The sequence below is a fragment of the Bos indicus x Bos taurus genome, chromosome 2, assembly GCF_003369695.1.
Source record: "Bos indicus x Bos taurus breed Angus x Brahman F1 hybrid chromosome 2, Bos_hybrid_MaternalHap_v2.0, whole genome shotgun sequence".
In the NCBI taxonomy this organism is placed as follows: Eukaryota; Metazoa; Chordata; class Mammalia; order Artiodactyla; family Bovidae; genus Bos; species Bos indicus x Bos taurus.
Genome location: NC_040077.1, coordinates 107,002,528 through 107,027,707, shown reverse-complemented (window position 1 = coordinate 107,027,707; position 25,180 = coordinate 107,002,528). Strand labels below are relative to the sequence as shown.

General features: G+C 48.7%; 3 protein-coding genes across 7 annotated transcripts in view; all 3 read left to right on the top strand.

Annotated features, from left to right (window-relative positions):
• The first annotated feature begins 212 nt into the window (after positions 1 to 212).
• On the top strand, positions 213 to 4,717 carry CNPPD1 (cyclin Pas1/PHO80 domain containing 1). The gene is made up of 8 exons (XM_027513711.1): positions 213 to 493; positions 947 to 1,055; positions 1,603 to 1,684; positions 1,847 to 1,967; positions 2,053 to 2,181; positions 2,755 to 2,816; positions 3,181 to 3,298; positions 3,515 to 4,717. The coding sequence occupies exons 1-8, from the start codon at positions 425 to 427 to the stop codon at positions 4,058 to 4,060; spliced, it is 1,236 nt and encodes a 411-aa protein (XP_027369512.1). The 5' UTR covers positions 213 to 424; the 3' UTR covers positions 4,061 to 4,717.
• A 604-nt stretch (positions 4,718 to 5,321) lies between these two features.
• On the top strand, positions 5,322 to 13,247 carry SLC23A3 (solute carrier family 23 member 3). Of its 4 annotated transcripts, none has more exons than XM_027513668.1 (12): positions 5,322 to 6,848; positions 6,963 to 7,120; positions 7,225 to 7,322; positions 7,507 to 7,580; positions 7,938 to 8,119; positions 8,438 to 8,561; positions 8,708 to 8,822; positions 9,606 to 9,859; positions 10,359 to 10,464; positions 10,765 to 10,932; positions 12,202 to 12,297; positions 12,392 to 13,247. In XM_027513668.1, exons 1-12 carry the CDS (start codon positions 6,684 to 6,686, stop codon positions 12,676 to 12,678), a joined length of 1,827 nt encoding a protein of 608 aa, XP_027369469.1. In that variant the 5' UTR covers positions 5,322 to 6,683; the 3' UTR covers positions 12,679 to 13,247. The 4 variants fall into 4 exon arrangements, with proteins under 4 accessions (XP_027369469.1, XP_027369471.1, XP_027369477.1 ...); XM_027513670.1 differs by having other exon boundaries at positions 7,938 to 8,123; positions 8,469 to 8,561; XM_027513676.1 differs by having other exon boundaries at positions 7,225 to 7,346.
• Positions 13,248 to 14,080: 833 nt separating this feature from the next.
• NHEJ1 (non-homologous end joining factor 1) overlaps positions 14,081 to 25,180 on the top strand; it is a 92,243-nt gene continuing 81,143 nt past the window's right edge. The window contains exons 1-3 of one of the 2 annotated variants that reach the window (XM_027513660.1): positions 14,081 to 14,189; positions 17,556 to 17,732; positions 18,660 to 18,872. In XM_027513660.1, coding sequence (XP_027369461.1) covers positions 17,556 to 17,732; positions 18,660 to 18,872 — 390 coding nt within the window. In that variant the 5' untranslated portion in view covers positions 14,081 to 14,189. The remainder of the gene's footprint in view (positions 14,190 to 17,555; positions 17,733 to 18,659; positions 18,873 to 25,180) is intronic. The other variant, XM_027513664.1, reaches the window with a different exon arrangement.

Here is a 25,180-nt window from a genome sequence, read left to right as displayed (position 1 = left end):
CCCAGCTCCTTCCCAGCGGTCGAAGCCGGCGGCTCGGCCCAGCTGGCAGCAGGAAGTGCCCGGCGCTGACTTCGCCCGCGACGCCCCCGCGGCTTGTAAACACCGGGCAGACGCGCGGCGCGGCAAAGGCACAGCACGCGCCTCGAAGCCAGGACTCTTCTCTACTCGGTGAGGTGGGCGCCCAGGCTTTGGAGCTCCACGCCCCGAGTCCGGAGCCGGGAGCCCCGCCCGGAGCGGAACAGGAAGAGGCTCTGCTGCCCGGCCCCGCCTGCCGCGGCTGGCGCGAGGGGAGGGGGCTGCACCGGCAAGGGCGGTGGCCCGCGGGAGGGAGCCCGGCGGACAGGTGGGCAGGCGGGCAGGGACGGCTCCGCGGCCCCTTTAGAACTCGTTCCCTTCCCATCGTAAGGCAGTGTCTGGCGCCGCGATGGACCTGGCCGGGCTCCTGCTAGACGAAGAAGGCACCTTCTCCCTCACCGGCTTCCAGGACTTCACGGTGAGCACGCGGCCCGCCGCCTCCCAGCGCTTGGAGCCGCGACCGCGGGCGCTCCCTCCGCGCCCCCCACCGGAGCCCGAGCGGGGCCGCGAGCTCGCCTGATGGCTCTGCTGGGGAATTAGGCGGTAGCCACTCGACCCGTGCCTACTCGAGGCCCTGGCTCCTTGGGCCCATGGGGAAAGCCGCGGGGTACAGGAATGGGGTAGGAGGTAACCAGCCCGGCCCCTTCTTGGAGAACTTCTCCTCCGGAGCCCTCGGTGAGAAGGACTCCACCCCCTGTGGACATAGTGCCGCTAGCAAACAATCCAGAGAATGCGGGGCTGGGTGGGGCACGGGCCCCACCAGCCCTGAGGCAGGCCTACCGGCCGTAGCCCCCTTCCAGTCAGGAGCCAGGATCCTCCAGCATACGCTTCCCTGCCCTTCACCCTCCACCCACCTCCTGCCCTGTTTCAGTTCCTCCCAGGACACCAGAAGCTGAGTGCCCGGATCCGAAGGAGACTCTACTATGGCTGGGACTGGGAAACTGACTGTACCCTGGAGGAGCTCTCCAGCCCGGTGGCAGGTTAGACAGTATTTTGTACGACCGGACAAGTGAGAAGCCTGAAAGTGGGGTTGTCAGCTGTCATCAAAGTGACTCTAGGTGTACCCTGTGAACTACACTGCCTCTTGGTAGCTAGTATGTTTGACAGGTGTAAGGACTAGGTTTGTATTTCATTTTTTCCTTAAATCCAAATGAGTAGGAAATATTGCTGCCTTACAAATTTATGTTATTCTTGATCTATATACTAGAAACTTTTAATTTTCGAAGCATATCTATCATATATTTCCCCCATCAACAAGGCATGTTTATCTTCTCAAATGAGCTACAGTGAAGGACGCACCTAGGTAATTGCAGGTGACAGGGAAATAAGCCTTCCTGCTGGAAGGAGCTGGAATTCAAATTTGGAATAGGCCTTTTGTTTCAGCGTGGGAGAACTGGATCTCCACTTTGTTACTGTGGTCCTGTCTCCAAGACCTCAAAGAATGTAGATCTGGGTCTTCTGCTGATAGCAGTGGGCACCACTGTGGGGGAGTTGTTTGCTCACTCTATTATCCTTCTGCCTCTGCAGATATTGCTGTGGAACTCCTCCAGAAGGCAGCCCCCAGTCCTATTCGCCGGCTCCAGAAGAAATATGTAGCCCACGTGTCCCGGTGAGTCCACAATTGAGAGATACAGAGTGAGAGTGTTTGGGTTCTATAGAGAGGGGAACAGTTACCTCTAAAGAGAACTTGTAAAGAAACAGGGATGAGCATCATAAGTTACAAGAACCAAAAGATCCTTGCGTTTAATTCCTAATGCTTTCTGATACCCAGAGAGGCTTGCATCTCTCCGTGTGCTATGATGCTGGCTCTGGTATACATTGAGCGGCTCCGGCATAGAAACCCAGACTACCTACAGCATGTGTCATCCTCTGACTTGTTCCTGATCTCCATGGTAAGATGCCCCCTTCCCTTTATCTCCCTGGTAAGCCCGGAGCCAGGTGTGAGCTCTACTGATACCACCTCTGGTTCCTCTGCAGATGGTGGCCAGTAAGTACCTCTATGATGAAGGGGAGGAAGAAGAGGTCTTCAATGATGAATGGGGAGCTGCTGGGGGTGTGGCCGTGCCCACTCTCAATGCCCTGGAGAGGGGCTTCCTGAGTGCCATGGTGAATAGCTCTTCTCTCTCTTGCTCTGTTTTCCTGACCTGCTTTTATGTTCTTTTCATCCTTTGTTTTTTTATCTCCCAGCTTCTTGTGGTCTCTTCATTTATCTTTCTGTTTGTCTTCTTTATGTCTTCCCTTATTAGCATCTTCCCCTCTAGCTTTTCTGGAATAAGCACAGTCTTTGGAGGTTCCTGGCATGGTGAAGTCAGAAGTGGAGATCTCCCATTGTCAGTCTTCCAGGTCCCACAGAGTACACTCTGAGCCAGAGCTTATCTTACTGGGCTCTGGGTATTTGCTTCCAGACTTTGCCTTTCCCTAGATTCTGGGCTCCCTATGGGCATGAACCATTCCCAGGATTATTTTTTTCCCCTTGCTTTTACTGGAGGGTGCAATGTGAAACCAGATATGTGGTGATTAAATAAGTTAATACATAAAAGCTTTTGGAACAGTATCTGGCACATGGTAAGAGCCACGTGTTACCTGTAGTGGAGGTTGTAGTTGCTGCTGTGGGTCTGGTTATTAATTGACTGTGGCTCATGTCCAAGTCTGGTTGGATGCTCTTCTCTTTATCCACAGGATTGGCGGCTCTACACTGATCCTCGGGAAATCTTTGAGGTTCTGAGCTGGCTGGAGGGCTGGTAGGTTCTAGGAATTGGGAAGAGGGACTTGAGGATTTGGAGGCTGAGGCCTAAGCCATAGGAGCTAAACAGAGGTGAGGGTCTGGGGGGAGGGAGAAAAGGAGAAAGAGAATTGCCCAAGGTCATGGTTCTGAAACGAGTCTGCTCTCCTCTTTGTAATCACCTTTGGAAAAGTGGGAGAAGCTTATTTAAAATACAGATCTTGGTCTCACCCTTATCTTTGGAATCAACGGGTAGTCTAGGAGCCTGTACATTTAACAAGTTCCCCGGTGTTCCCTGGTAGGTCCCTGGGGGAATGAGGGTGCCAGTGGGCCAGCTGCAGGAAGATTGCAGACCCTCTCTCTCTTTTCTCCTATCCCTGCAGCGTGGCTGAGCAGCAGGGGCGCCGGCGGGGCTGGTACACCTACACAGACCTGTGTGTGCTGCTGGAGCAGCCTGCCTGGCAACTGGTGCTGGGCTCCCTCTGCCAGCAGCTGGCAAAGGTGAGGCAGGTCAGGAAGCAGACGGAGCTTGAGCTGGCTGATGTCAAGCAAATACAGAATGGCTCAGGAGATGGGGTTGGAAGTAGATGGTGACTGAGATCTCTTAAGTTGAGTCCACATGTCCAGAGATAAGGGATGGGTGTGTTAAAGACATTTAGAAGAGGGTTCAGAGGAAGGGGATTTGGGCACTGACCTTTCTTAACCCCTCTCCCCCAGCTGTCCTGCCTGTTGGCTATGGCATATGTGAGCAGCGTGGCCCTCGCCGTGGCATCGATGGCCGTAATACACCAGTCCTTAGGGCTGTCCTGCAGCCCCCCGCCTGGCCCTCCAGACCTTGGACTGGCCTCCAGGTGCCTTTTGGAACCCTGCATACCTTCTCCCATGCCACAGTGCCTGCCGTCTCCTGCTAATGTCTCCGGCTGCCTGGAAGGCAATGTAGTGTTGCGTTCACTGTGGGGCAGTCTGCTAGTCTCGCTGACTCCCCCACCATTGCCTCCTCCGGACCCTCCTGCTCCCCCCATTCTTCTTCACAACTGCCCCCTTTGCCAGAAGCTCCAGAAGGACTCCCCAACCTGCCGTGCCTGCCACCACCTCAACCATACTGTCCCCACGGGGCCCCCCAGTCCTTGGTCCCACTCCCATGGCCTGGCTCCCCCCTGGCCTTGGAGCCCAATGCCCCCTCTGCTTCCACAGCCCCAGCAATGTTCCCTTTTCAGCATCATGGAACTGGCCCGCCTGAAGTCTTTCATTTTCCCAGGCTAGGTAGGGTTCTGAGGAATGTGTTAAGAGGATTTGGGAGTCCCTGAGAGCCTGGAGGGGCAAAGCTTGATCTGGGTCCTTGGCTGGTCTCCTGTCCTCCTGGGTGATGGAGCTTAAGGGGGTCGTGTGGCAGAAGGACTGAAGATCACTTGCTCTTCTGTCCCTCAGTGGCTGATTGCCTGGCCAGGGCAGTGGTGGTTCCAGGGAAAGCCTCAGCTCAGTGACCAGGGGCGTGTCACAGGTGGACAGGGGCAAGGCTCCTGTCTCTCCATGTCCCCTGGGCTCTTCTAGACTTTTGCTTTTGAGTTTCCTAGGATTGGGCAAGGGAGGGAGGAAACATTGACCAGGGTCTGTTTGATGTCCCTGAGGTAGGAGAGGCAGGGACTGACAGGGCCACCCATGGTGGGAGTTGCTGAGGGAAGTGGGAGGGGGGAAGCCTCCCATACCCGTGCCCAGTCTAGAAGAACCAGGGGCTTCTGGGACCTTCACCCGGCCCTTTTGTCTTCCAACATTCTCTTCTTAGTCCCCCGCTCCTGGGCTTTTCTCTCTTCCAGTTCCTCTCCTGGGTGTTCTCTTCACGGGCCTCTCTGGCCACTGCTTTATATCTGGATTTTTCACGCTTTTGTAGAACTAAGGTTTCAATAAACAGTTTTAGTTGCATGGCCTGGACTCTTCCTTCTGCAGCAGCCCTCAAAGAACTCTCCTCCCCAGATCTTCCTTCTCAGCCTCCTACTCCCTGATCCTACCGTCCTGCTGCTCATTCTCTCTGACCCCCATTCCAGAATGTCCTTGTTTGATGGTCATAGGTTCTCATACCAAGCTGCTCCCTCGTTCCTGCTCCCAGCACCCTGGGGTCCCTAACACTCCTCGACTCTAGTGCAGTGGGGCACAGATGGTGACTGTGCGGTGCCTAGGGGTAGCCCTGTCTGTCACAAGTTGTGAGTGAGCACCATCTTTGTGGATCCCAAGGCCATCTCATGGAGAGCATATCCAGCAGAGCCCCGTGAGCTCCTTGAGGGCAAGCCCAAGGACACTTTGTCTCCTGACTTCCTTTCTGGGCTGACAAATGGTGGTAATTAGCGTAAGGGCTTCCGTGGTGGCTTAGCAGGTAAAGAATCCGCCTGCGATGCAGGAGACCCGGGTTCAATCCCTGGATTGGGAGGATACCCTGGAGAAGGAAATGACAACCCACTCCAGTATTCTTGCCTGGGAAATCCCATGGGCAGAGAAGCCTGGTGGGCTACAGTCCATGGGGTCACAAGAGTCAGACACAATTTAGTGACTAAACCACCACCAAAGAGAAGACCAAGGCTGGGTTATCACTGGAAGAAGAAGAGCAGCCAGCTGAACCGAGATGATTTGGTACCACAGAGGAAGAGACACAGTAGGGGTGGTACTGCCACCTAGGGGGCATCTTGGAAACTTATGGGTCATTTTTTGGTTGACAAAAATTTGAAGGGATGGGACGTACTGGCACTTAGTCAGCCTATATGGGAAGCTACACATCCAGAAAGGCTCGAGAATTCCCTTATGAAGAATTCCCGAGCAACTTTTGAATGACTGGGTGGATATCATGTATGACTGTTTATCTGAGCCTGGAACTACTTATTTTCTCTAAGCATGTAAACACAGAATAGATTTTGCCCATTTGGAAAGACTCTGTTTCCCAGGAATGCATCTCTGTGTACATTAAATCTATGCTTTGTTCAGTACTTTACAAAGAACTTGTTCACTCTTTTGGAACATCGGGTCACGAATGGCAGCGCTGCCGGGGGTACACCTGTCATCAGGGAAGCACCAGTATCAGCTGGGATTGTAGCTGTCACATCTGTGGCAATTCCACTTGAAGGGTGGGCACTGGGCTGCTTCACTGTCTTCTAGTTTAGTTGGACCCAAGCTTTCCCACGGTGAAATAAGTCATTATAAATTACTTTGAGGACTTCCCTGCTGGTCCCGGGGCTAGGACTCCGTCCTCCTGATGCGGGGGGCCCAGGTTTCATCCCTGGTCAGGGGAACTGGATCCCACATGCCACAACTTAAGAGTTTGCACGCCACAACTAAAGATCTCACATGCTGCAGCAAGGATTGAGGATTCTGCTTCCCCCAGTTAGGATTGGAGCAGCCAAATAAATATTTAAAAAATAAATCACTTTGATTTCTTCTTTATATTACAATGAGGACATTGTATACAGAGTTGTGATCACAGTTGTCATACATGACGAAGGATGTACAAGGCTTGAGAACTACTGTAATTGCGATGGTTCCAAATGGCAGTGGTGAGGAGGCAGTACAGTCTATCAAACTTGCCCTGGCTATGCTGGGGGGGTTTCCTCCCCACCACTCCTATCCTGGGACAGGAGACCCAGATGGAGATTCTTGGGAGGGGGAGGGACTCGGAACTTGGTTCCCCGGTTAATGGGTGATGGAATTTGCACAAGAGCTGGGCAAAGGTGAAAGGGCTGCGTCCTGCCCCAAATCCCTCATCTCTTCGCTCTGCTTCATTGACACTCCCGCCCCCTCCCTGCTCCAGGCAGCTAACTTCACACAAACTCTGACCTCTTACTCTCTCTTTCTCCCTACTTAACTCTGGCCCAGGGTGGCCAGGACGAGACAGAAGGCAGGGAGCATGAGCCAGTCACCCCCCAACGCCATACAGCTCCAGTCTGTGGGTTCCCAGGGCACCCTGGCTACCCTGCCACGGCCACCCGATGTCCAAAATCCCTCCTCTGACTCTTGGGCCTCTCTGTGTGGGCCTCCTCCTTGGGGCCTCAGCTGTCTTCTGGCTCTGCAGGTAGGAGGCAGAGGTGCCTGGGTCGCTGTTGGCTGAAGAGGGTGTTTGGAGGGTGTAGGTGTGGTGGCATGAGAAACCCTCTGGAAATACATATTTCTGCCTAATCGCCCGCAGCATATCTTGGTGTTGGCTTCTCTACTCTGCGCCTCCCACCTGCTCCTGCTTCAAAGTCTCCCAGCAGGAGGACTCTCTTTCTCCCCTGCCCAGCTCCTGGCTTCCAGCCTCTTTGCATGTGGCGTGTCTACCTCCCTGCAAACTTGGATGGGCAGCAGGTGAGAGGAATTCCCTGGAGAGAAGGTGACAGGGTCCCAGCGGGGAGGCGAGGCTCAGGGAGGCTAGTCACTGCCCCACGTTACCAGACCTGCTGTTCCTACAGGCTGCCTCTTGTCCAGGCTCCATCCTTACAGTTTCTTATCCCCGCCTTGGTGCTGACCAGTCAGAAATTACCTCTGGCTCTCCGGACACCTGGAAACTGTGAGCACAGAGCAAGGGCACAGGGCGAGGGTGGAGTTGGGTGCTCCTCTGAGCACACAGGTGGACTTGGGTGCAGGGTTGAGATGGGGCAATGATGAAAGGGCCAGGCACCAGCCAGAACTGTAGAGCGATGGGTCTCCATCCTGTTTCCATCTCTCCTCTCCATGCCCCCAACTTCTCCCAGCCTCCCTTGTGCTGCGCCTCTGTGGGGGGCCTGGCTGCCATGGCTTGGAGCTCTGGAACACTTCTATCCGAGAGGTACGTGCTTGGGGATGTGGAGGAGGAGGGCTGGAATAAGAGTGCTCCCGGGGTTGGGGAGGTTCTTGTTTCCATTTTGTAGGAACTGAGGTGAGGTTTTTGTAGGGGAAAGAGGTGGTGGTGGGGAACCTCTCCTGGAATTGTTGGTTTTTGGTTTTTTTTTTTTTTGCCACATCATGCAGCTTGTGGGATCTCAATTCCCCAACCAGGGACTGAACCTGGTCCATGGAAGTGAAAGCCTGGAATCCTAACCACGAGGATTCCAGCGAACTCCCTGGAATTAGTTAAGAAGTCCAGGCTGAGGTCATCTTGATAAAGGAGAATGTTTTCTCTTTGTCCTTTTCTCCTCTCCACCAGGTGTCCGGGGCTGTGGTGGTCTCTGGGCTGCTGCAGGCCATTCTGGGGCTGTTGGGGGGTCCTGGCCACTTGTTCCCCCGCTGTGGGCCCCTAGTGCTGGCCCCCAGCCTGGTTGTGGCAGGGCTCTCTGTCTACAGGGAAGTAGCTCTGCTCTGCTCCACTCACTGGGGCCTGGCATCGCTGTACGTAAGTCCTAAGAGGCATGATGCCCAGTGGGTTGTGTGGGAGCAGGGGGAGGGGAGAGCTGCTACTCTACCAGTCCAGCAGCCGTCTCAGCAGGGATAACACTTGTGGGTTTGGAATCCAGGACTTTTACTGGATTCATTTGTTCACCTTGACTTGTACCTTGTCTCCCACTGATCCCCAAGGTGCCCTCCTGCCCTCTCCATGGGGGCATTCTTCTCTGGAACAACCTTTCGTGGTATTCTGCCCCTCCCATCTCCACTCCTTGCCTCAGGGGCAAGCTTCCTCTTGCCCCTAAAGCCCCTTCCCTTTTCTAGGCTGATTGTGCTCATGGTGGTCTGTTCTCAGCACCTGGGCTCCTGCCTGCTACCCCCACGCCACTGGAGGCCAGCTTCAACCTCTTCAACCCATACTCACATCTTGGCCTTCAGGCTCCTCTCGGTATGTGGGAGTTTGGGCGAGAGGCAGTTGGAGTTAGGAGGGCTGGCATGGATTGCTCACTTGGCCCCTACTTGGTTGTTGCTTACCCCTTTAAGAAGGTTGGAAGGTTCTGGGGGAGGGGTTCTTCTCTGAGTCTTGTCCCTCAGGTGCTGATCCCAGTGGCCTGTGTGTGGATTGTCTCTGCCCTTCTGGGTCTCAGCATCATCCCCGGGGAGTTGTCTGCCCCCACCAAGGCACCATGGTTTTGGCTGCCTCATCCAGGTAGGCTTTCTCCTAGAATGCAGAGCCTGCATTCAGGAAGCTTATAATATGTCAGGGAATACAGATACTAATTCAATAGTTACCTAAGTGAATGTAGAATTGCACGTAGTAAATACAGCAAAGGACATGTACCTTGTATGATGAAGGTTTACAATGGGAAAAAATCTGACTTTATTGGAGAGGTTAGGAAAGGCATTCTTTTTTTAATGGTTTTTATTTATTTTTATTTATTTATATTACTTTTTGACCATGCCACACAGCTTGTGGGATCTTAGTTCCCCGTCCAGGGATTGAACCTGGGTCCTCAGCAGTGAGAGATGGAGCCCTAACCACTGGACTACCAGAGATTTCCCAAGGAAGGCATTCTTGAGGAAGTGATCGCTGAGCTGAGATGTGAGAGACAAGTAGGAGCTTATTAGGGAAAGGCAAGAGACAAGAGCATTCTAGGTGGAGAGAACAGCATATGCAAAGACCCTGTGGTGGCCAGCAGCACAGCACAGCAAGTACAAAGGCCTGAAACAAGGCCAGTGTATCTGGAGTGAAAGGAATGATGAAGAGTGTGGTTGTAGATGAGGCTAGAGAAAGAGGTAAGGGTCAGACCAAAGGGACTTTGTAGATCGCAGTAAAGGGATGGGTTTTTACTCTGAGTTTGATGGTTTTGTCCCAAGACATTATCTTCAAAGACAATGAGGCCTTTAGGCTTCTTGTGTCACAGGCTTTTGCAGGCAGGGGGATGCTTCAGACTTGAGTCTGGCCCCAAAGTGGCTCCTTCTCCCTCCCCAGCTGAGTGGGACTGGCCCTTGCTGACACCCAGGGCTCTGGCTGCAGGCATCTCCATGGCCTTGGCAGCCTCCACCAGCTCCCTGGGCTGCTATGCCCTCTGTGGCCAGCTGCTGCGTTTGCCTTCTCCACCTCCGCATGCCTGTAGCCGAGGGCTGAGCCTGGAGGGACTGGGCAGTGTGCTGGCTGGGCTTTTGGGAAGCCCCATGGGCACTGCATCCAGCTTCCCCAACGTGGGCACAGTGGGTCTTCTCCAGGTATGTGAACAGGGGTGTGGGGAGAGGAACCGGAGGTGCAAGAGAGGGAGGGGAACTGATGGCTTGCTGTGCCCAGCCCTCTGTCGGGCTCTTCACAGCAGCCATCTCATTGAGAGAGGTGCCTAGAAGTGGTGGGGACTAGGAGTGTGAGGGAGACACTAAGTCACTACTGAGCTCCTTCTGTGCCTCAGGCGTTTGTACCAGGGCTGAGGTTCTAGAGAGAAAGGAGTCAGATGAAGTCCCTGTTCTCTTGAGTACTTCAAGAGAGAGAGAGGCGGACACGTTAGGAGAAAAGCAAATAAGATAATTTCCAAAAATGATAAGTGCTATTAAGAAAACAAAGCAGGGGATGGGAAGGGGGTTGAGTAAGAGAGATCCCTTTAGGATGCTTCTTGGGAGAGTAACATTTGAGTTGGGATCCAAAGGTTGAGATGGGGTTGGCCAAGCACAAAGCTTGAGTGGTTGAAGAGGTGTGTTCCAGTGTCTCTTCATCACATAGGCTGGACCTCGGCGAGTGGCCCACTTGGTGGGGTTGTTCTGCATGGCGCTGGGGCTCTCCCCGAGGCTAGCCCAGCTCCTCACCACCATCCCGCTGCCTGTGCTTGGTGAGTGGGCCTGTGCTTGGTGAGCGGATGTCTCAGCAGCACTAGTATTGAACCAGGATCCCCCAGCAGGGCCCAACTGGTTGCTTGTGGTCGACACCCTTTCTTTCTGAGAAGCTTCCCTAGTATATGGCTGTGAGTATGTGGCAGCTGCCCGCATTTTCTCAGCCACATCTTGGCCTCCTGACTGGGCTTCTGGGCTTTTTGGTGGTCTCTGCCCATCACAACCTGCCCCGCCCTATAGTAAGTACTCTGCTGTGCCAGCCCTCTCCCAACCTCTTCGATTACTTCCGTACGACACAGGTGGGGTGCTGGGAGTGACCCAGGCCATGGTTCTGTCTACTGGATTCTCCAGCTTCCACTTGGCTGACATTGACTCTGGGCGGAATGTCTTCATTGTTGGCTTCTCCATCTTCATGGCCCTGTTACTGCCGAGGTGGTTTCGGGAAGCTTCAGTCCTACTGAAAACAGGTGGGAGGAAGGGGAGGGAAAGAGGAGTTGCCTGGCAGTGGGCAAGCAAGGGCTCAAGGCTTGAGATTCTCTGGACTCCAGGCCCCACACCCTTCTCTGGGCTTAGGGATAAATAGTCTGTCCATTTGTTTAGCAAATATTTACTGAACACCATGCTAGCTTCCTTGGGATACAAAGGTACGTATAGATTTACAGTCTAGTAAAAGAGATGAATCCCATGGACGGAGGAGCCTGGTAGGCTGCAGTCCATGGGGTCGCTAAGAGTCGGACAGGACTGAGCGACTTCACTTTCTCTTTTCACTTTCATGCATTGGAGAAGGAAATGGCAACCCACTCCAGTGTTCTTGCCTGGAGAATCCCAGGGATGGGGAAGCCTGGTGGGCTGCCGTCTATGAGGTCACACAGAGTTGGACACGACTGAAGTGACTTAGCATAGCATAAAAGAGATGAGATGTGTAGAAATGTAACTAGAAAGGTTCAGATAAAGAGCTGGGATGCTCTGCAGTGAGAGAGATGGCTTCTGTTGGAGATGATCCCTGTAACTTTTATGGAGAAAGTAACACTGAGCTGGTCTCGAAGGATGGTAAGATTGAAACGCAATTGGTGAAAAGGTCATTCCTGGCAGAGGAACCACAGTAAACAAAGATGCTGAAGTAGGAAGTCATAGCATATGCTCCAGGAGCGGCAAATAACTTAGTTTGTTAGCTCAGCTTAGCAAACAGCAGTGATTTTAACTGAGGATGGTTTTGCCCCACAGAGAACATTTAGCAGTGTCTGGAGACATTTTTGGCTGTTATAAGCAGGGGAGAGGTTGCTTGCATTTAGAGGTTACTTGCATTTAGTGGGTAGAAAGATGCTGTTAAACATTCTATAGTGCCCAGAACAGCCTCTCTCAAACAGAGAATTATCTGGTCCAAATGTCAGTAGTACTAAGGTTGAGGAACTCAGGCTAGAGCATAGAAGGTGAGAAGTAGGAAATAAGGTTGGGGATTTTAATACCAAACTTTCCAAAGACAGGGAGCCTGGAATGATCAAAGCATATCTGGAGGGTACGTGGATGCTCAGAAGACAGGGTGTTAAGCAGGGGTCCTGTGGGAAGGGTCTGGGTGTGGGAAATAGAGAGCAAAGGGACAAAGTGGGGAGGGAGAGATAGAACAATTCAGAAAGATATGCCCTCCATCCAGTACTTAAGCTTAGGTTGGAAGTATTAGACCCTTGGTTTTGCATAGCGTCAGAGTCCCCCTCCTGCGTGGTCCCAACCCCTTGTAGGCTGGAGCCCTTTGGATGTGCTACTGCGCTCATTGCTCACAGAGCCCATCTTCCTGGCGGGACTCTTGGGCTTCCTCCTAGAGAACACCATCCCTGGTAAGTTGAGGCCAGGCCCCAGCAGACTGGGGAGTGGCCAGGAAGTCATCACTCCCTGGGTTGGGCAATGTCCTGACCACTTTGTCTTTTGCAGGCACACGGCTTGAGCGAGGCCTAGGGCAAGGGCTGCCACCTCCTTTTACTGCCCGAGAGGCTCCGATGCCTCAGAAGTCTAGGGAGAAGGCAGATCAAGAGTACGAGCTTCCTTTCTCCATCCAAAACCTGTGTCCCTGCATTCCCCAACCCCTCCGTTGCCTCTGCCCGCTGCCCCAAGACTCTGGGAATGAGGAAAGAGGGCCCTCTGAGCCTGGAGAGACAGCTGACTTGTTGCCTGACTTTGGGGACCAGTGCCCTCAGCCTAGCAGAGGACAGTCCCAGTAATTACTAGGATTCCTACTCTGGTTAGTTTAGTCCTACCTTTCAGCTTGCTGGAGAATCAGATGGCAGGCTCCACTTTCTCCTAGGGAGAGGATGTATGTGTGTGTCTCACATGGGCCCCCCCAAAGTCTCACTTCCCAATAGGTGTGTTTGCCTTTTCTTTTCTTAGTTAGGCCTGTTCCAGAGCAGGGACTGTGAATGAATGAGTGATATTTTGCCTGTGAACGATCTATACTCGAATGCTAGCATTCACTTAACTGATATTTATTGAGTATCTCCTATGTGTAAGGTCCTGGAAATACAGATATGGATAAGACAGGGTCCCTCCCCTCTCTAATACTTATGATTTAAAAAGACATGTAATTACTGGACTTCCCTGGCGGTCCAGTGGTTAAGACTCTGAGCTTCCAATGCAAGTGGTGTGGATTCGATCCCTGGTGGGGGAACTACTAAGATCCTGTAAGCTTGGTGGTGCATCAAAAAGAAACAACAACAATAAAAAACATGTAATTACTAACTAAAATCCAAAATGGAAGTCAGTCTTCAATAAAGATTAAAAGAATGCTATGGGAGCAAAGAGTAAGAAACAATGAATTCTGATTGGGGACAGTGGGAAAGACTTTACATAGAAGCAGCACTGGGGCTGGTCTTAACAAGAGGACTTTGGGTTGGGGAACATGGATGAGGAGAATTTTTCAGACTTGGGTGTCCAGATGGAGCAAAACTGTAAGTTACACAAGGTACAAGATGAGTTGGATTGGTGATGGAGCATAAGTATGGTGGTGGATGGAGGGAGAAAGGAGGCAGGAAGGTACAAGATAAGGTCAGACCAGGGACAGTATGCCTGGGAGACTCATCTCTTAACGACCAGCGTGCTGGTGGGACCCAAGAGAGACTATCTAGTGACGTTCAATCCCCTCATTTTATTTAAAAACAAAACAAAAAAGACACGTAGGGTAGGGAAATTTGACTTTCGGTTTTTCAACAAATCCAAATTCGTGGTCCTCTTTCCTGCATTTCGTCTGGCATTCTTTCTACTCTGCCAGGGCAACTCTGCTGTGCTGAGCTTAGTCGCTCAGTCATGTCCGACTCTTTGCGACCCTATGGACTGTATCCAGCCAGGCTCCTCTGTCCATGGGGATTCTCCAGGCAAGGATACAGGAGTGGGTTGCCATGCCTCCTCCAGGGGATGCATCTTCCCAACCCTGGTCTCCCGCATTGCAGGCGAATTCTTTACTATCTGAGTCACCAGGGACGTAGGGCAACTCTAAGGAGCGTCTTTATCCTTCCACTTCCCTACCAGGGCCCCGGTAGCCCTCCGGCTCCGAGCACTCCACTTATCAGCTCCTGGAGCCCAGATGCCCCGCCCACATCAGGCCTGGGCTCCGCCCCAGTGTCCCAAGACCCCACCTCCCTGTAGTGGGGGTGGGAAATGCTTCTACTCTAGGCCTTTTCGTTGGCGCGGGCGGGCCAGCCTGCCGCGGGGAGGGTGAGAGCTCTCTCGGCCGCTCACGGTAGGTGGGGTCGAGCTCTAATCCGGGCCAGGGCCGAGGCCAGGCAGCGAGAGACTTCTCGGGCCCTGCGGGCTGGTCCTGGCAATAGTGCCTCCTCCCCCCAAGTGTCCTGCCAGGAGGGACCCGCGCGGCCAAGGTTCTGGGCCAGGCCTCCAGGGATGGGCGGCGGGGGCGGGGTGGCGGGGGCCGCGCGTGCGCAGCTCGCCTCCCGGCCGCGGGGCGGGGTTTGCGGAGGTACTCCTACCCGGCAACTTGCTGCGATGAAGCAGCGGGTTTTTGGCCTTGTTGCCCCTTGGGGAGTTCGGAGCCGCGCCTCACGCAGCCGGCTCTGTAAAAATAGAAACACGGACTGGAAGGCCTTTCTAGCGAGGGCGAATGGAAACTGGCTGCCACCAGGCGGGGCTCCTAGGGTGGGGCTGTGGTAAAGGGAGAGAGGGTCCGCCCTCTCCCAGAGGGGTGAGGCGGGGCGGGGTCTAGCCCGGACGGTCGTTGGTGTTCTGCTTCCCTCTGCAGGATGGCGGAGGAACTGCGCCTAGAGGGGTTCATGCCCACCCGCCTTAGGCAACCCCGCTCCGCTGTTGGCCCTCCACACTTCCCCTCCCTTCATTCAGTAATTGTAACAGGTGTACATTTGACTTCCCTCATAGCTCAGTGACACAACTGAGCGACTTCACTTTTCACTTTCATGCATTGGAGAAGGAAATGGCAACCCACTCCAGTGTTCTTGCCTGGAGAATCCCAGGGACGGGGGAGCCTGGTGGGCTGCCGTCTCTGGGGTCTCACAGAGTCGGACACGACTGAAGCGACTTAGCAGCAGCAGCATAGCTCAGTAGGTAAAGAATCTACCTGCAATGCTGGGGGCCCGGGTTCGATTCCTGGGTCGGGAGGATCCTCTGGAGAAGGAAATGGCAACCCACTCCAGTAATCTTGCCTGGAAAATCCCGTGGACAGAGGAGCCTGGCAGGCTACAGACCCTGGGGTCGCAAGAGTCGGACACGACTTAGCGACTAAACCACCACCACCACACTTGAAGCTAATATAATATTGTAAATCAGCTATACTTAAATAAAAAATTATTAGAAGGAAAAGAATAAAAAACGGGTGAATCTGGTTAATGTGAAGTCATCCTAGAAGGAAGTAAGAAAAAGCTGAGATATAGGAGGCCTCAGAACTGGACGTGTGTGGTGGGAGCAGCTTACTCTAGGTGTGGTGCTGAATTTCTCAAACTTTTTTGGGGGGCTTGTTGACCCCCCCAGCTGCATTTTAAACTCCTCCCCCGCCCACAAAACACCATACCAGTGTGGGGGTCTTGAGCATCCAGGCTTTCTAAAGTGACAGGCTCAGATAATCAGCCCAATTTTGGTGACTGAGAGTGCACACTGGGGAATGCCTAGAAAGGAAAGAATGGCTTGGTGACTTGCTGTTTGTGACAGACTTGAGGTTTGTGATCTTCGGCAAAGTGGGACTCTGGTCTGGTGAGGACTGGCTTCATCATTCCCAGATCTCCTCCGAGTAGGAATAGCAGGGGAACTGTGACTGAAATACCATCCTCCAAACAGAAGGTTTTTAGGCTTTTAGATAAAAGTCACAATATATGCATTTCTATTTCACCTGCCTAGTGACTGTACAAATTATGTTACAAGGCTGCACTAGGTTATGGTTGGAAGAATAATGGCTTAGATTGAGACGAAAATGACTGGAAGAACGGAGCCATGTTAACCATATTAATGAAATCCAAGGATTTTCATTGTTTTCTTTATATTCTTAAAGATCTACCTCCCCCAACTTCAGTTTGTATTTATAGACTTTCATTATATCACTTTCTTTTTTCTAAAATATAAATTTATTTATTTTAATTGGAGGTTAATTACAGTATTGTATTGGTTTTGCCATACATCAACATGAATCTGCCACAGGTATACACGTGTTCCCCATCCTGAACCCCCCTCCCTCCCCCCTCCCCGTACCATCCCTTTGGGTCATCCCAGTGTACCAGCCCCAAGCATCCAGTATCATGCATCGAACCTGGACTGGCGATTCGTTTCATATATGTATATCACTTTTTTTTTTAACCCACAGAAAAAATGATCAAACTGCCTGTAAAGTAGCCATAGTTACTGAACATCTGTTTGGTTAAGGCTACACATTTAGTTATTGAAGTGGAAAGGTTGGCTTCCAGGATGTTCAGCAGGGCATGATGTCATTGATGGCAGTGCCTTGGGTGGGGAGGTAGGCGATGAGGGAAGTGGAGTTATTTCATGGTCTCTACCTTTGCTATGTTCTGTATCTTATATTGACTTCTTAGTCATTCAGGGTCTTCTTGAAATGGAGTTGGGGCTTTTCTCTTTGCTTCTGGACATGAAGTTATTAGCTCTTTATTTGACCATAACTATGAATCTCTTCCCTCCAAATGGGTATATGGATGTATGCACAAATTTTGCGTATAATTCCAGAGAACTTACATGCATTGACTCTAGGTTAAGAATCCCTGACTTAGAGAATGTATCTATATTTAGGGAAAAATGTATTTAGGGGACATATAAGTGTATATATATATATATGTGCATACTGTAATTTAGGGAATATATATATGTTTAGTGAATATACACACCTCTAGTATTCTTGCCTGGAGAATCCCCATGGACAGAGGAGCCTGGCAGGATACAGTCAGTCCATAGGGTCGAAAAGAGTCAGAACACACACACACATATATTTAAAATTCTGAGAGCTTCCAGAGTTTTGTTTTTAGATATTGATCAAATAATTCGAGTTTCCTGCTTATGATACTTATGATGTTTTATAAAAAAGAACAATTTCTTCTCTTTTAGAAATTCTGGGAAAGGATAGCACTGACATATTTATTAGGAATGTGATAAAGTTGCGACAAGAATGGTGTGGGTTTCCACATTGTTTTACCATTGGAAAGCAGAAATTCTATTACCCTTTTATTGAGCCTTAAATGCTATAGAAGAAGGAGATATTTTACATCCTCTAGGAATTTAATATGAGGAAAAAGCTGTCAAAATTCTAGATAGATTTTTAGTGATAGGAGGTAGTAAGATTGATGCTCAGCTTATTACATACCAGGAGGGTGGAGGAGAGGTAGAAGAAAGTAAATCCATTCCTTCTGTTTTCTGAGGATTTTCATGAAGCATATTTGATACAGAACTGTCTGAGTGGTGTCAGACTTGCAGGACCCTGGAGGCATTTTGCTAAATTAAGATTCTGCTGCAGTTAGAAGAAAGTAAATCCATTCCTTCTGTTTTCTGAGGATTTTCATGAAGCATATTTGATACAGAACTGTCTGAGTGGTGTCAGACTTGCAGGACCCTGGAGGCATTTTGCTAAATTAAGATTCTGCTGCAGATGGAGGAACTGGAGCAAGGCCTGCTGATGCAGCCATGGGCATGGTTACAGCTTGCTGAGAACTCCCTCCTGGCCAAGGCGTATATCACCAGGCAGGGCTATGCCTTGCTGGTTTCAGATCTTCAACAGGTGTGGCATGAACAGGTGGACACTAGTGTAATCAGCCAGCGAGCCAAGGTAAGTGTGAAGAGAAGTACTGCTGTGGGTGGCAGGGGACATAATTTCTTCCCTAGTGAAGGTCAGGGAGCATTACCATCTCCCAGCTTGTTGGCCTATAGGTTACCAAGGAAGTTTAAATCAGGATAAAACAATTGCCACCAGTGTTCTGCATTTCCGCCTCTAACCCTGGGATCTTTCCATATGGGTGTGGGTGTGGGTATATTTCTGTAGTGTATTTAGTAGAAGGAAGAATTGTGAAGTAGGCCAAAATTGTTTTCTTCTTTCCTGTTCTGATGTTTTTATTTTCCCTCACCTTCCTCTTCTGCCTACTGTCTTCTCTTTTAAAAATATGTCTTCATTTACATGGCTGTATCGGGTCTTAGTTGTGACATGTAGGATCTTTCTTTCTGGCTTGAGGACCTCTCTAGTTGTGGTTTGTGGGCTCCAGAGTGCACGGGCTCAGCAGTTTCTGCACACGGGCTCAGTTGCCCCTCAGCATGGGCCCCTCACTTGCCCCTCAAGGTTCAGGATATTCCCGAACCAGGGATTGAACCTGCATACTCTGCATTGCAAGGTAGATTCTTAGCCCACTAGACCACCAGGGGAGTCCCCTGCCCACTGTCTTCCTGTTAACCAGAGCTTTCCTTTGCAGTTATCTATAAGGGAATCTCAGGTGGCACTAGTGGTAAAGAACATGCCTGCCAGTGCAGGAGACGTAAGAGACTTGGGTTCAATCCCTGAGTTGGGAAGGCCCCCTGGAGGAAGGCAAGGCAACCCACTCCAGTGTTCTTGCCTGGGAAATCCCATGGACAGAGGAGCCTGGCGGGCTGCAATATGTGGGGTCACAAAGAGTTGGACACGACTGAAGTGACTTAGCATGTGTGTACAAGGGAGTCAGTTTCCTTTTAGCTTTCTCACTCTGTACAAATCCTGCTGTCTTTTAAGGAGCTGAACAAGCGCCTGACTGCTCCTCCCGAGGCTTTTCTTCGTCATTTGGATGATCTGCTTCGCCCATTGTTGAAGGATGCTTCTTGCCCTGGCACGGCTACATTCTCCTGTGATCGTGTGGCAGAGGCACTGATACTACAGGTGCGGAGTGAGCTTTCTGGCCTCCCATTCTATTGGAATTTCCACTGCATCCTAGCTAGCCCTTCACTGGTAAGTGCAGTTTGAACATGGGGTAGGGAAAGGAGTGCCAGCTGCTCCTTCTCAAAGCGTCTCATATGAAGCTTTTGGTACTCTCTTTTTTTTCCTTTGTAAACCCCATTTGAAATTCTTCTCCAGTTAGAAAACTTTTCTTAACTAGAAAGAAGGCATAAAGTTTTCTTGACTGGTATTCCTTTCCTTACAAAAGGAGCAGAGTTTGGGTCTACATGCTTGACTGGGTATCTTTAGTCATTACTTGATTTATTGAACATTTATTAAGCATCTACTGTGGGCTAATTGTTGGGTGTTCAGATTTAAAACAATATAGCCTATTGGTGGCTCAGACAGTAAAGCATCTGCCTACAATGCGGGAGACCTGGGTTCGATCCCTGGGTCGGGAAGATCCCCTGGAAAAGGAAATGGCAACTCACTCCAGTACTCTTGCCTGGAAGATCCCATGGATGGAGGAGCCTGGTAGGCTACAGTCCATGGGGTTGCAGAGTCGGACACAACCTAGTGACTTCACTTCACTTCACTTGAGCCTATTCCTGGATTCATAATCTAATGAGAAGACAGACAGAAAGCAAGATAAAGGATGGTATATACGTTGGTCAAGATAAGCTCAGGATGATTTAGAAATCTGGAAAACATTTTTGAAAAGATCTTCTGAGCTGAGTTTTGAAGATGAGTAGGAACTAATTGGAGAAAATGAAAAAATCATTCTAGGCAAGAGTGCATTTTGAGAGGAGTGGAGGTGTATAAGTGTGGGGCAAGTGGGGGAACTTCATGACTGCAGAAGGTTGTGAGAAAAGAGGTAAACAATGGCCAGATCTTGAAAGATTCTAATGAGTTTGGATTTGATCCCAAAGGCAACAGGGATTCATTGAAAAACTTTAAGCAGGGGTTTAACCTGATCCAGTTTGTAATTTATTAAGATTACTCTGGGAGTAGGGTAGGGTATATGCCAGTGCTGAGTACCTTTCTGAACGTTATCTTTTAATCCTCACGACTGTTCTGCAAGGTAAGTATTATTATTGACATTTTTCAGAGTAGCAAGCTGAGATTCAAGGTAATTTGTCCAAAGTCATCCAGTTTATGAATGAATGAGCTGGAATTTGATTCCCAGCTAGGTCTGATTCATGAACCCATTTTCAGGGACTTGGGAGATAATGTCCTCTGCTCACTTGTAGCTCTCTAGGTCCCAAGAGCTTTTATTTATTTTTATCTTTTGACTGCACTGTGGAGCATGTGGGTTCTTAGTTCCCCGACCAGGGATTGAACCTATGGCCCGTACATTGGCAGCATGGAGTCTTAACCACTGAACGGCCAGGGAAGTCTCCCCAAGAGTTTTTATTAGTGATTAGTTAGTTGAGAGTGAAGAACTAGTTTGCAGGAATTACTTCTGGTAGTCTTTCTATCCTATATAAACAGAGCTTGTTTCAACATTAGAAGACAGGATCTTCTGTGGGTATTTGAAGGTTGTAGTTTTATCAGCAGAGAGAACTGAAGACAAGTGGGCACCATTTCCTACCTTGCTTCTTTAGTCTCCCAGGGGTGCTGTGATGCTGTGGCATCAATAGGGTGATGGGACAAAGTGCTTTTCAATAAACTGTTCTGTTTTTGATCTGGTATTTTTGACCCAAACTAGACTTGAGTGTTTGGAGAACCACTGCACATTAACTTCTGTATTTTTAAGGCTCATTGGCAATGCTTAGCAGGTAATCATCACTCACATTTGTTGATTTTATTTGAGTTTATGAAAATTTCCACCTTGCTTTAGATAGAATTTGTTTTTGTTTAAAACCCCTGTACCTTTTTCTAAGTAACACCAGGGGGCACTGTTCCCTCAATAATGCTTGTTGTGGCACCAAAACATTTGGGCAGCCTTGGGGAAGCCCTCCCAATAGCTACTCTTATTTTGTATCACACAGCCCTGGAAATTCAGACAAGTGAGACTGGAGAGGCAGTTCTTGTTGGAAGCTTATGAGCTCTAATAGTTATTCCTTTCAAAAGAATACAGTAAAGGATACTTGTATCAGATCAGATCAGATCAGTTGCTCAGTCATGTCCTACTCTTTGCGACCCCATGAATCGCAGCACTCCAGGCCTCCCTGTCCATCACCAACTCCCAGAGTTCACTGAGACTCATGTCCATCGAGTCAGTGATGCCATCCAGCCATCTCATCCTCTGTCGTGATAATACAATGGAAAGTAGTATGTTAAGAACACTTAGCTCTCCTAGGCAAATTTCTCTAGTTGGAGAGCGGCAGTTTAAAAAGAGGCAGCAGTATTTAGAGTCGAATGAGTCTTGGTTGGCCATGGGGAGAACAATTTATTAATAATTATGCTTCAAGATATATTATTCAAAGAAGAAGAATGCCATCTCAGGGAAACCCCTGTACCTGAGAAAGCTTTATAGGGGAAAATTTAGAACCAGTGGACATGGGCGAGGATGTAGGTGGATTCTATTTCAGGCTTGTATGTGTCTGTGAGGTCACACAGTCATAATTTTTGTTTGTTACTCATTCTTGTCATAGTTCTTATTTAATTCTTTTTGAATGAGTAACTCATGCCAAAGGCAAACACTTCAAATGGCATTTAAGGGTATGTCGTTAAGAAGTCGGTCTACTTTCTATTCCCTTCCTAGTCCTTCATTTTCCTTTTCTAAAACAACTACTTCTGTCACATTCTTGTGAATTCTTAAGGAAAGTTACATATATGTTTGTGTGTATGTATCTATACATTTATATATGAATATATGTATATATATGAATATACTCATACAGTCAGAATCAGATCTTTGGATATGTATGTATTTTCACAAATGTTAACATGCTGTTCACAGTGTCCAGTACCTTGCTTTTTTCACTTAGTTTTAGAACTTGGAAATCATTCACAGTAATACATTTAGAAGACCTGCCTTAATATTTTTTTAATGGCCACATAGCATTTTGATGAATGAATATATCAACATGTATTTAGTTGATCTGCTGCCAGTAGACGCTTAAACTGTTTCCATTCTTTTGTTGTTATATGTAATAAACACCCTTGTATTTACTTTTTCTATGTGTAAATGTGTGAGTAAATTCCTAGAAGTGGAATAACTGAATCAAGGAATATTTGCATCTTTAATAAATCGCTAACATAATGCCGTCTTGTTTTCTGGAGAGATTATGCAGTATAACTCCTCCTCATCATACAAGGGAGTGAGAGCTTCCCTCTTTATACAGGGAGTGTCCCCACCTCCTCTACCACATGGTGTATTCACATTAGTAACGTGTTGATGATAGTTTTCCTATCTCTGCAAGATATTATGGGATATATAAAGCTTTCTAACACAGAGCCCATTTCCACTTCTGGCCAACCTCTCTTCATCACCCACTCCTTCCCACTGTTCAGTCTTTCTATTATCTAATTCTTTTTTGTTGTTGTTATCTTTATTCCCAGTGTAATTCTTTTTTGTAAATAATTTTCTTTGTTTTGGCTGTGCTGGGTCTTTGTCGCTGTGCCAGCTTTTCTGTAGCTGCAGTGAGCGGGGGCTACTCTCCAGTTGCGGTGCACGGGCTTCTCTTAGTGGTGGCTTTTCTTATTGCGGAACACTTCCTCTAGAGCATTATGGCTTCAGTAGTTGTGGCTCATGGGCTCTAGAGCACAGGCTTAGTAGTTGTGGCACGTGGGCTTAGTTGCTCCAAGGTATCCAGGATCTTCCTGGATCAGGGATCGAACCCATCTCTCCTGAATTGGCAGGTGGATTCTTTACCACTGAGCCACCAGGGAAGCCCTAATGTAATTCTTGATATTCCATATTTTGAGTTTCAAATTTGTCACCTTTTTGGCAATTTTATGATTCCCAGGAGTCACATCCAAAGGTTTTTTTTTTTTTTTCCCCGTAGTGGAAGGAGCACAGGGTTTGGAACCAGCAGACCTGAACTTGTAACTTAACTCCCCCACTTTGACTACTTGTCTCAGCTTGGATAAGTTACTAAATTTTTATGAGACTCAGTCTCTTCATCTGTAAAATGAAGATACCAGTCATGACCTTACTACAGAGTTGTGAGGATTAGATAAGAGAATATGTGTCATATTACTTGGCATTAAAGTGGACCTACGAGAGCAAATATTCCAATTCCATAATTTTTCTTTTTAAAAAAGACAGAGACCGTGAGAGTACTTGGGGATGAAGTCATTTTCACATCCAGGTGTAGTTAGAACCAGGGTAGCATGTTAATCTGATTCCCAGTCTACTGCCTTTTTCATTAAATTCAAGCATGCTGTGTTTCATCTTGGGATTGATAACTGCTGTCCTGCTCTTCTGACTCTTGAACATTTCTATGGGAAATCTGAAGACGTTGGGGAAAATTATAAATAGCTTTTCCTCTAGACAAGATTGGCAACTCCTGCTTCTATATCCACCACACTTCCTGACTTCCTTAGCTGTTGGGAGCTCTGTAAGGGCAGAGGCCTCGCAGGGTCAGAGCACATATTCGACACCCGGTAGGTATTTATTGAATTGACTTATTGAACTGCATCTTTCCATATGTTGCTGTCCGTAGATGAAGGGAAAGGAGCGTTCCTGGCCTCGTACAGCGCTTCAGCGTTTTTCCTTGTAGTGTCTGTGAATTTGCTTTGAAATCTATTGCTTCAGCCACAATGTCTTATTCTAATTAATTGATCTAAGACAGGGTTCAGCTAATGTCGAAATGAGTTACACCCCAATGATTCAGAGTGGTGTAACCCAACTCTGTGAAATTATTTCAGAAGCTGAAATACTCAATGATAAAAAGCTTTTTAAAAATGCTATGTAGACATTGGAGTCCTATCAATAATTGAAATAATCACCACATTTAATTAGACATGGCATTGATTAAAAGCTGTTTCTCATCATGTTTCATTCTGTTTTATTTACTACCACTCAAAGGAATTGCTGTGAAAGTAACACCCAGAGAAAGGTTGATTATTAACTTTAGGAGTTTCTGTTATTTGAGTGCTGCTACCAAATAGATGGTGACGCTTCTCAGTTAGCAGTGGCAGTTATTTTCAAGTCAGCCCACCAACCACTGACTTGCTTTCAGATAAGTATTCACCTATTTTTCCTCCTGGTTTCCTTTGAAAAGGTCCAAACTTAAAACAGTTCCTAGGAAAGAGGGTTGAGTCTGGAACAGATACATTTTCCAAAAGCAGGACTTCTGCCACGCTCTGAACAGTACTGCCTGGAGGTTTAAGTTCATACTAAGGACTGAGCTGGGAGATAGTACTTGGTTGGGGTGTGGTGTGTGACAGAAAGCAGGGACCGGTCTCTATGGCTGGACTTGACTACTGGCCTCCCACGCTGCACTGTTACCCCTGCATTTCTTGGGTCCTGGTGCTGATATAAAAGCTTGTTGCCATTAACCCCTAACTTCCCCCACAGTATCACACACCCAGTGTCTTCTCTTATAATCTGTCTGTAGTGAAAGATCTCTTCCTCTCAGTTTGAGCTGTAATAAGCTTGAAGCCTTTAGTAATAAGTTTTACTAGAAAATTAATGGAAATACACACAGAAGAGTCTGAAGAATTCAGACTTCTGATCCTGGTCCAAATGAGTCTGGCTTGTACATCTTATTGGCCACTTCAGTACCTTTTCTTCATTTCAAGCCTGTGTGGACTATCTTGTCTAAAAGTTCTCCTGTTCAGGTCTAGGGCAGGGATTGGCATATGTGGTCAGCAGGCCAAACCTGGCATGCTGCTTGTTTTTGTAAAGTTATATTGGAACCCAGCCACCCCCATTTAGTACATGTTTTCTATGGCGGTTTTCTTGCTACAACAGCTGAGTTGAGTATTGTGGCAGGGACTGTATGGGCCACAGAGCTGAAAATATTGACCATCTTGCCCTTACAGAAAAAATTTGCTGACCTCTGATTTAGGGCATTTCTTCTTAGTGCCTCTTAAAAGAAACAATTCTCCTTGAGGGAAAGGAAAGGAACTTTCATGATACTTCCCAGGAATAAATGATCGAATTTAGCTATTTTTTTTTACTGGCTGTCAAAAAAATGTCACCTACACATTCACCATGTGTGGGTGAATGGAATAGTTACTCTATACAACTATGCATTATCATGTAAGTATCACCCTAGCTGCATTGCCATATGGCCATGCTTGCATCCTTCTTTACCTCTGGTTAAGAGCAAGCCGTGTGGAAGGCTGGCTTATTCCTTCCTAGGCTGGTCTTTTGGTGACTGGCTTACTTCAGTTACAACAATGATCTCAGACTTTGCTGCATTTGTGGGGACAGATTGAAACTCTGGCCTCATTGTGGGCTGTTATCAGCCCTGAACATTCAA

What these genes read in the sequence shown, in the direction of transcription:
- CNPPD1 (XM_027513711.1), top strand. Translation starts at nt 425, where the DNA reads ATGGACCTGGCCGGGCTCCTGCTAGACGAAGAAGGCACCTTCTCCCTC. An exon ending in ACTTGTTCCTGATCTCCATG is followed by an intron (nt 1,968 to 2,052) that starts GTAAGATGCCCC and finishes GTTCCTCTGCAG; the next exon opens with ATGGTGGCCAGTAAGTACCT. An exon ending in CTGAGCTGGCTGGAGGGCTG is followed by an intron (nt 2,817 to 3,180) that starts GTAGGTTCTAGG and finishes CTATCCCTGCAG; the next exon opens with CGTGGCTGAGCAGCAGGGGC.
- SLC23A3 (XM_027513676.1), top strand. Translation starts at nt 6,684, where the DNA reads ATGAGCCAGTCACCCCCCAACGCCATACAGCTCCAGTCTGTGGGTTCC. An exon ending in GTTTTGGCTGCCTCATCCAG is followed by an intron (nt 8,823 to 9,605) that starts GTAGGCTTTCTC and finishes CTCCCTCCCCAG; the next exon opens with CTGAGTGGGACTGGCCCTTG. An exon ending in TTCAGTCCTACTGAAAACAG is followed by an intron (nt 10,933 to 12,201) that starts GTGGGAGGAAGG and finishes AACCCCTTGTAG; the next exon opens with GCTGGAGCCCTTTGGATGTG.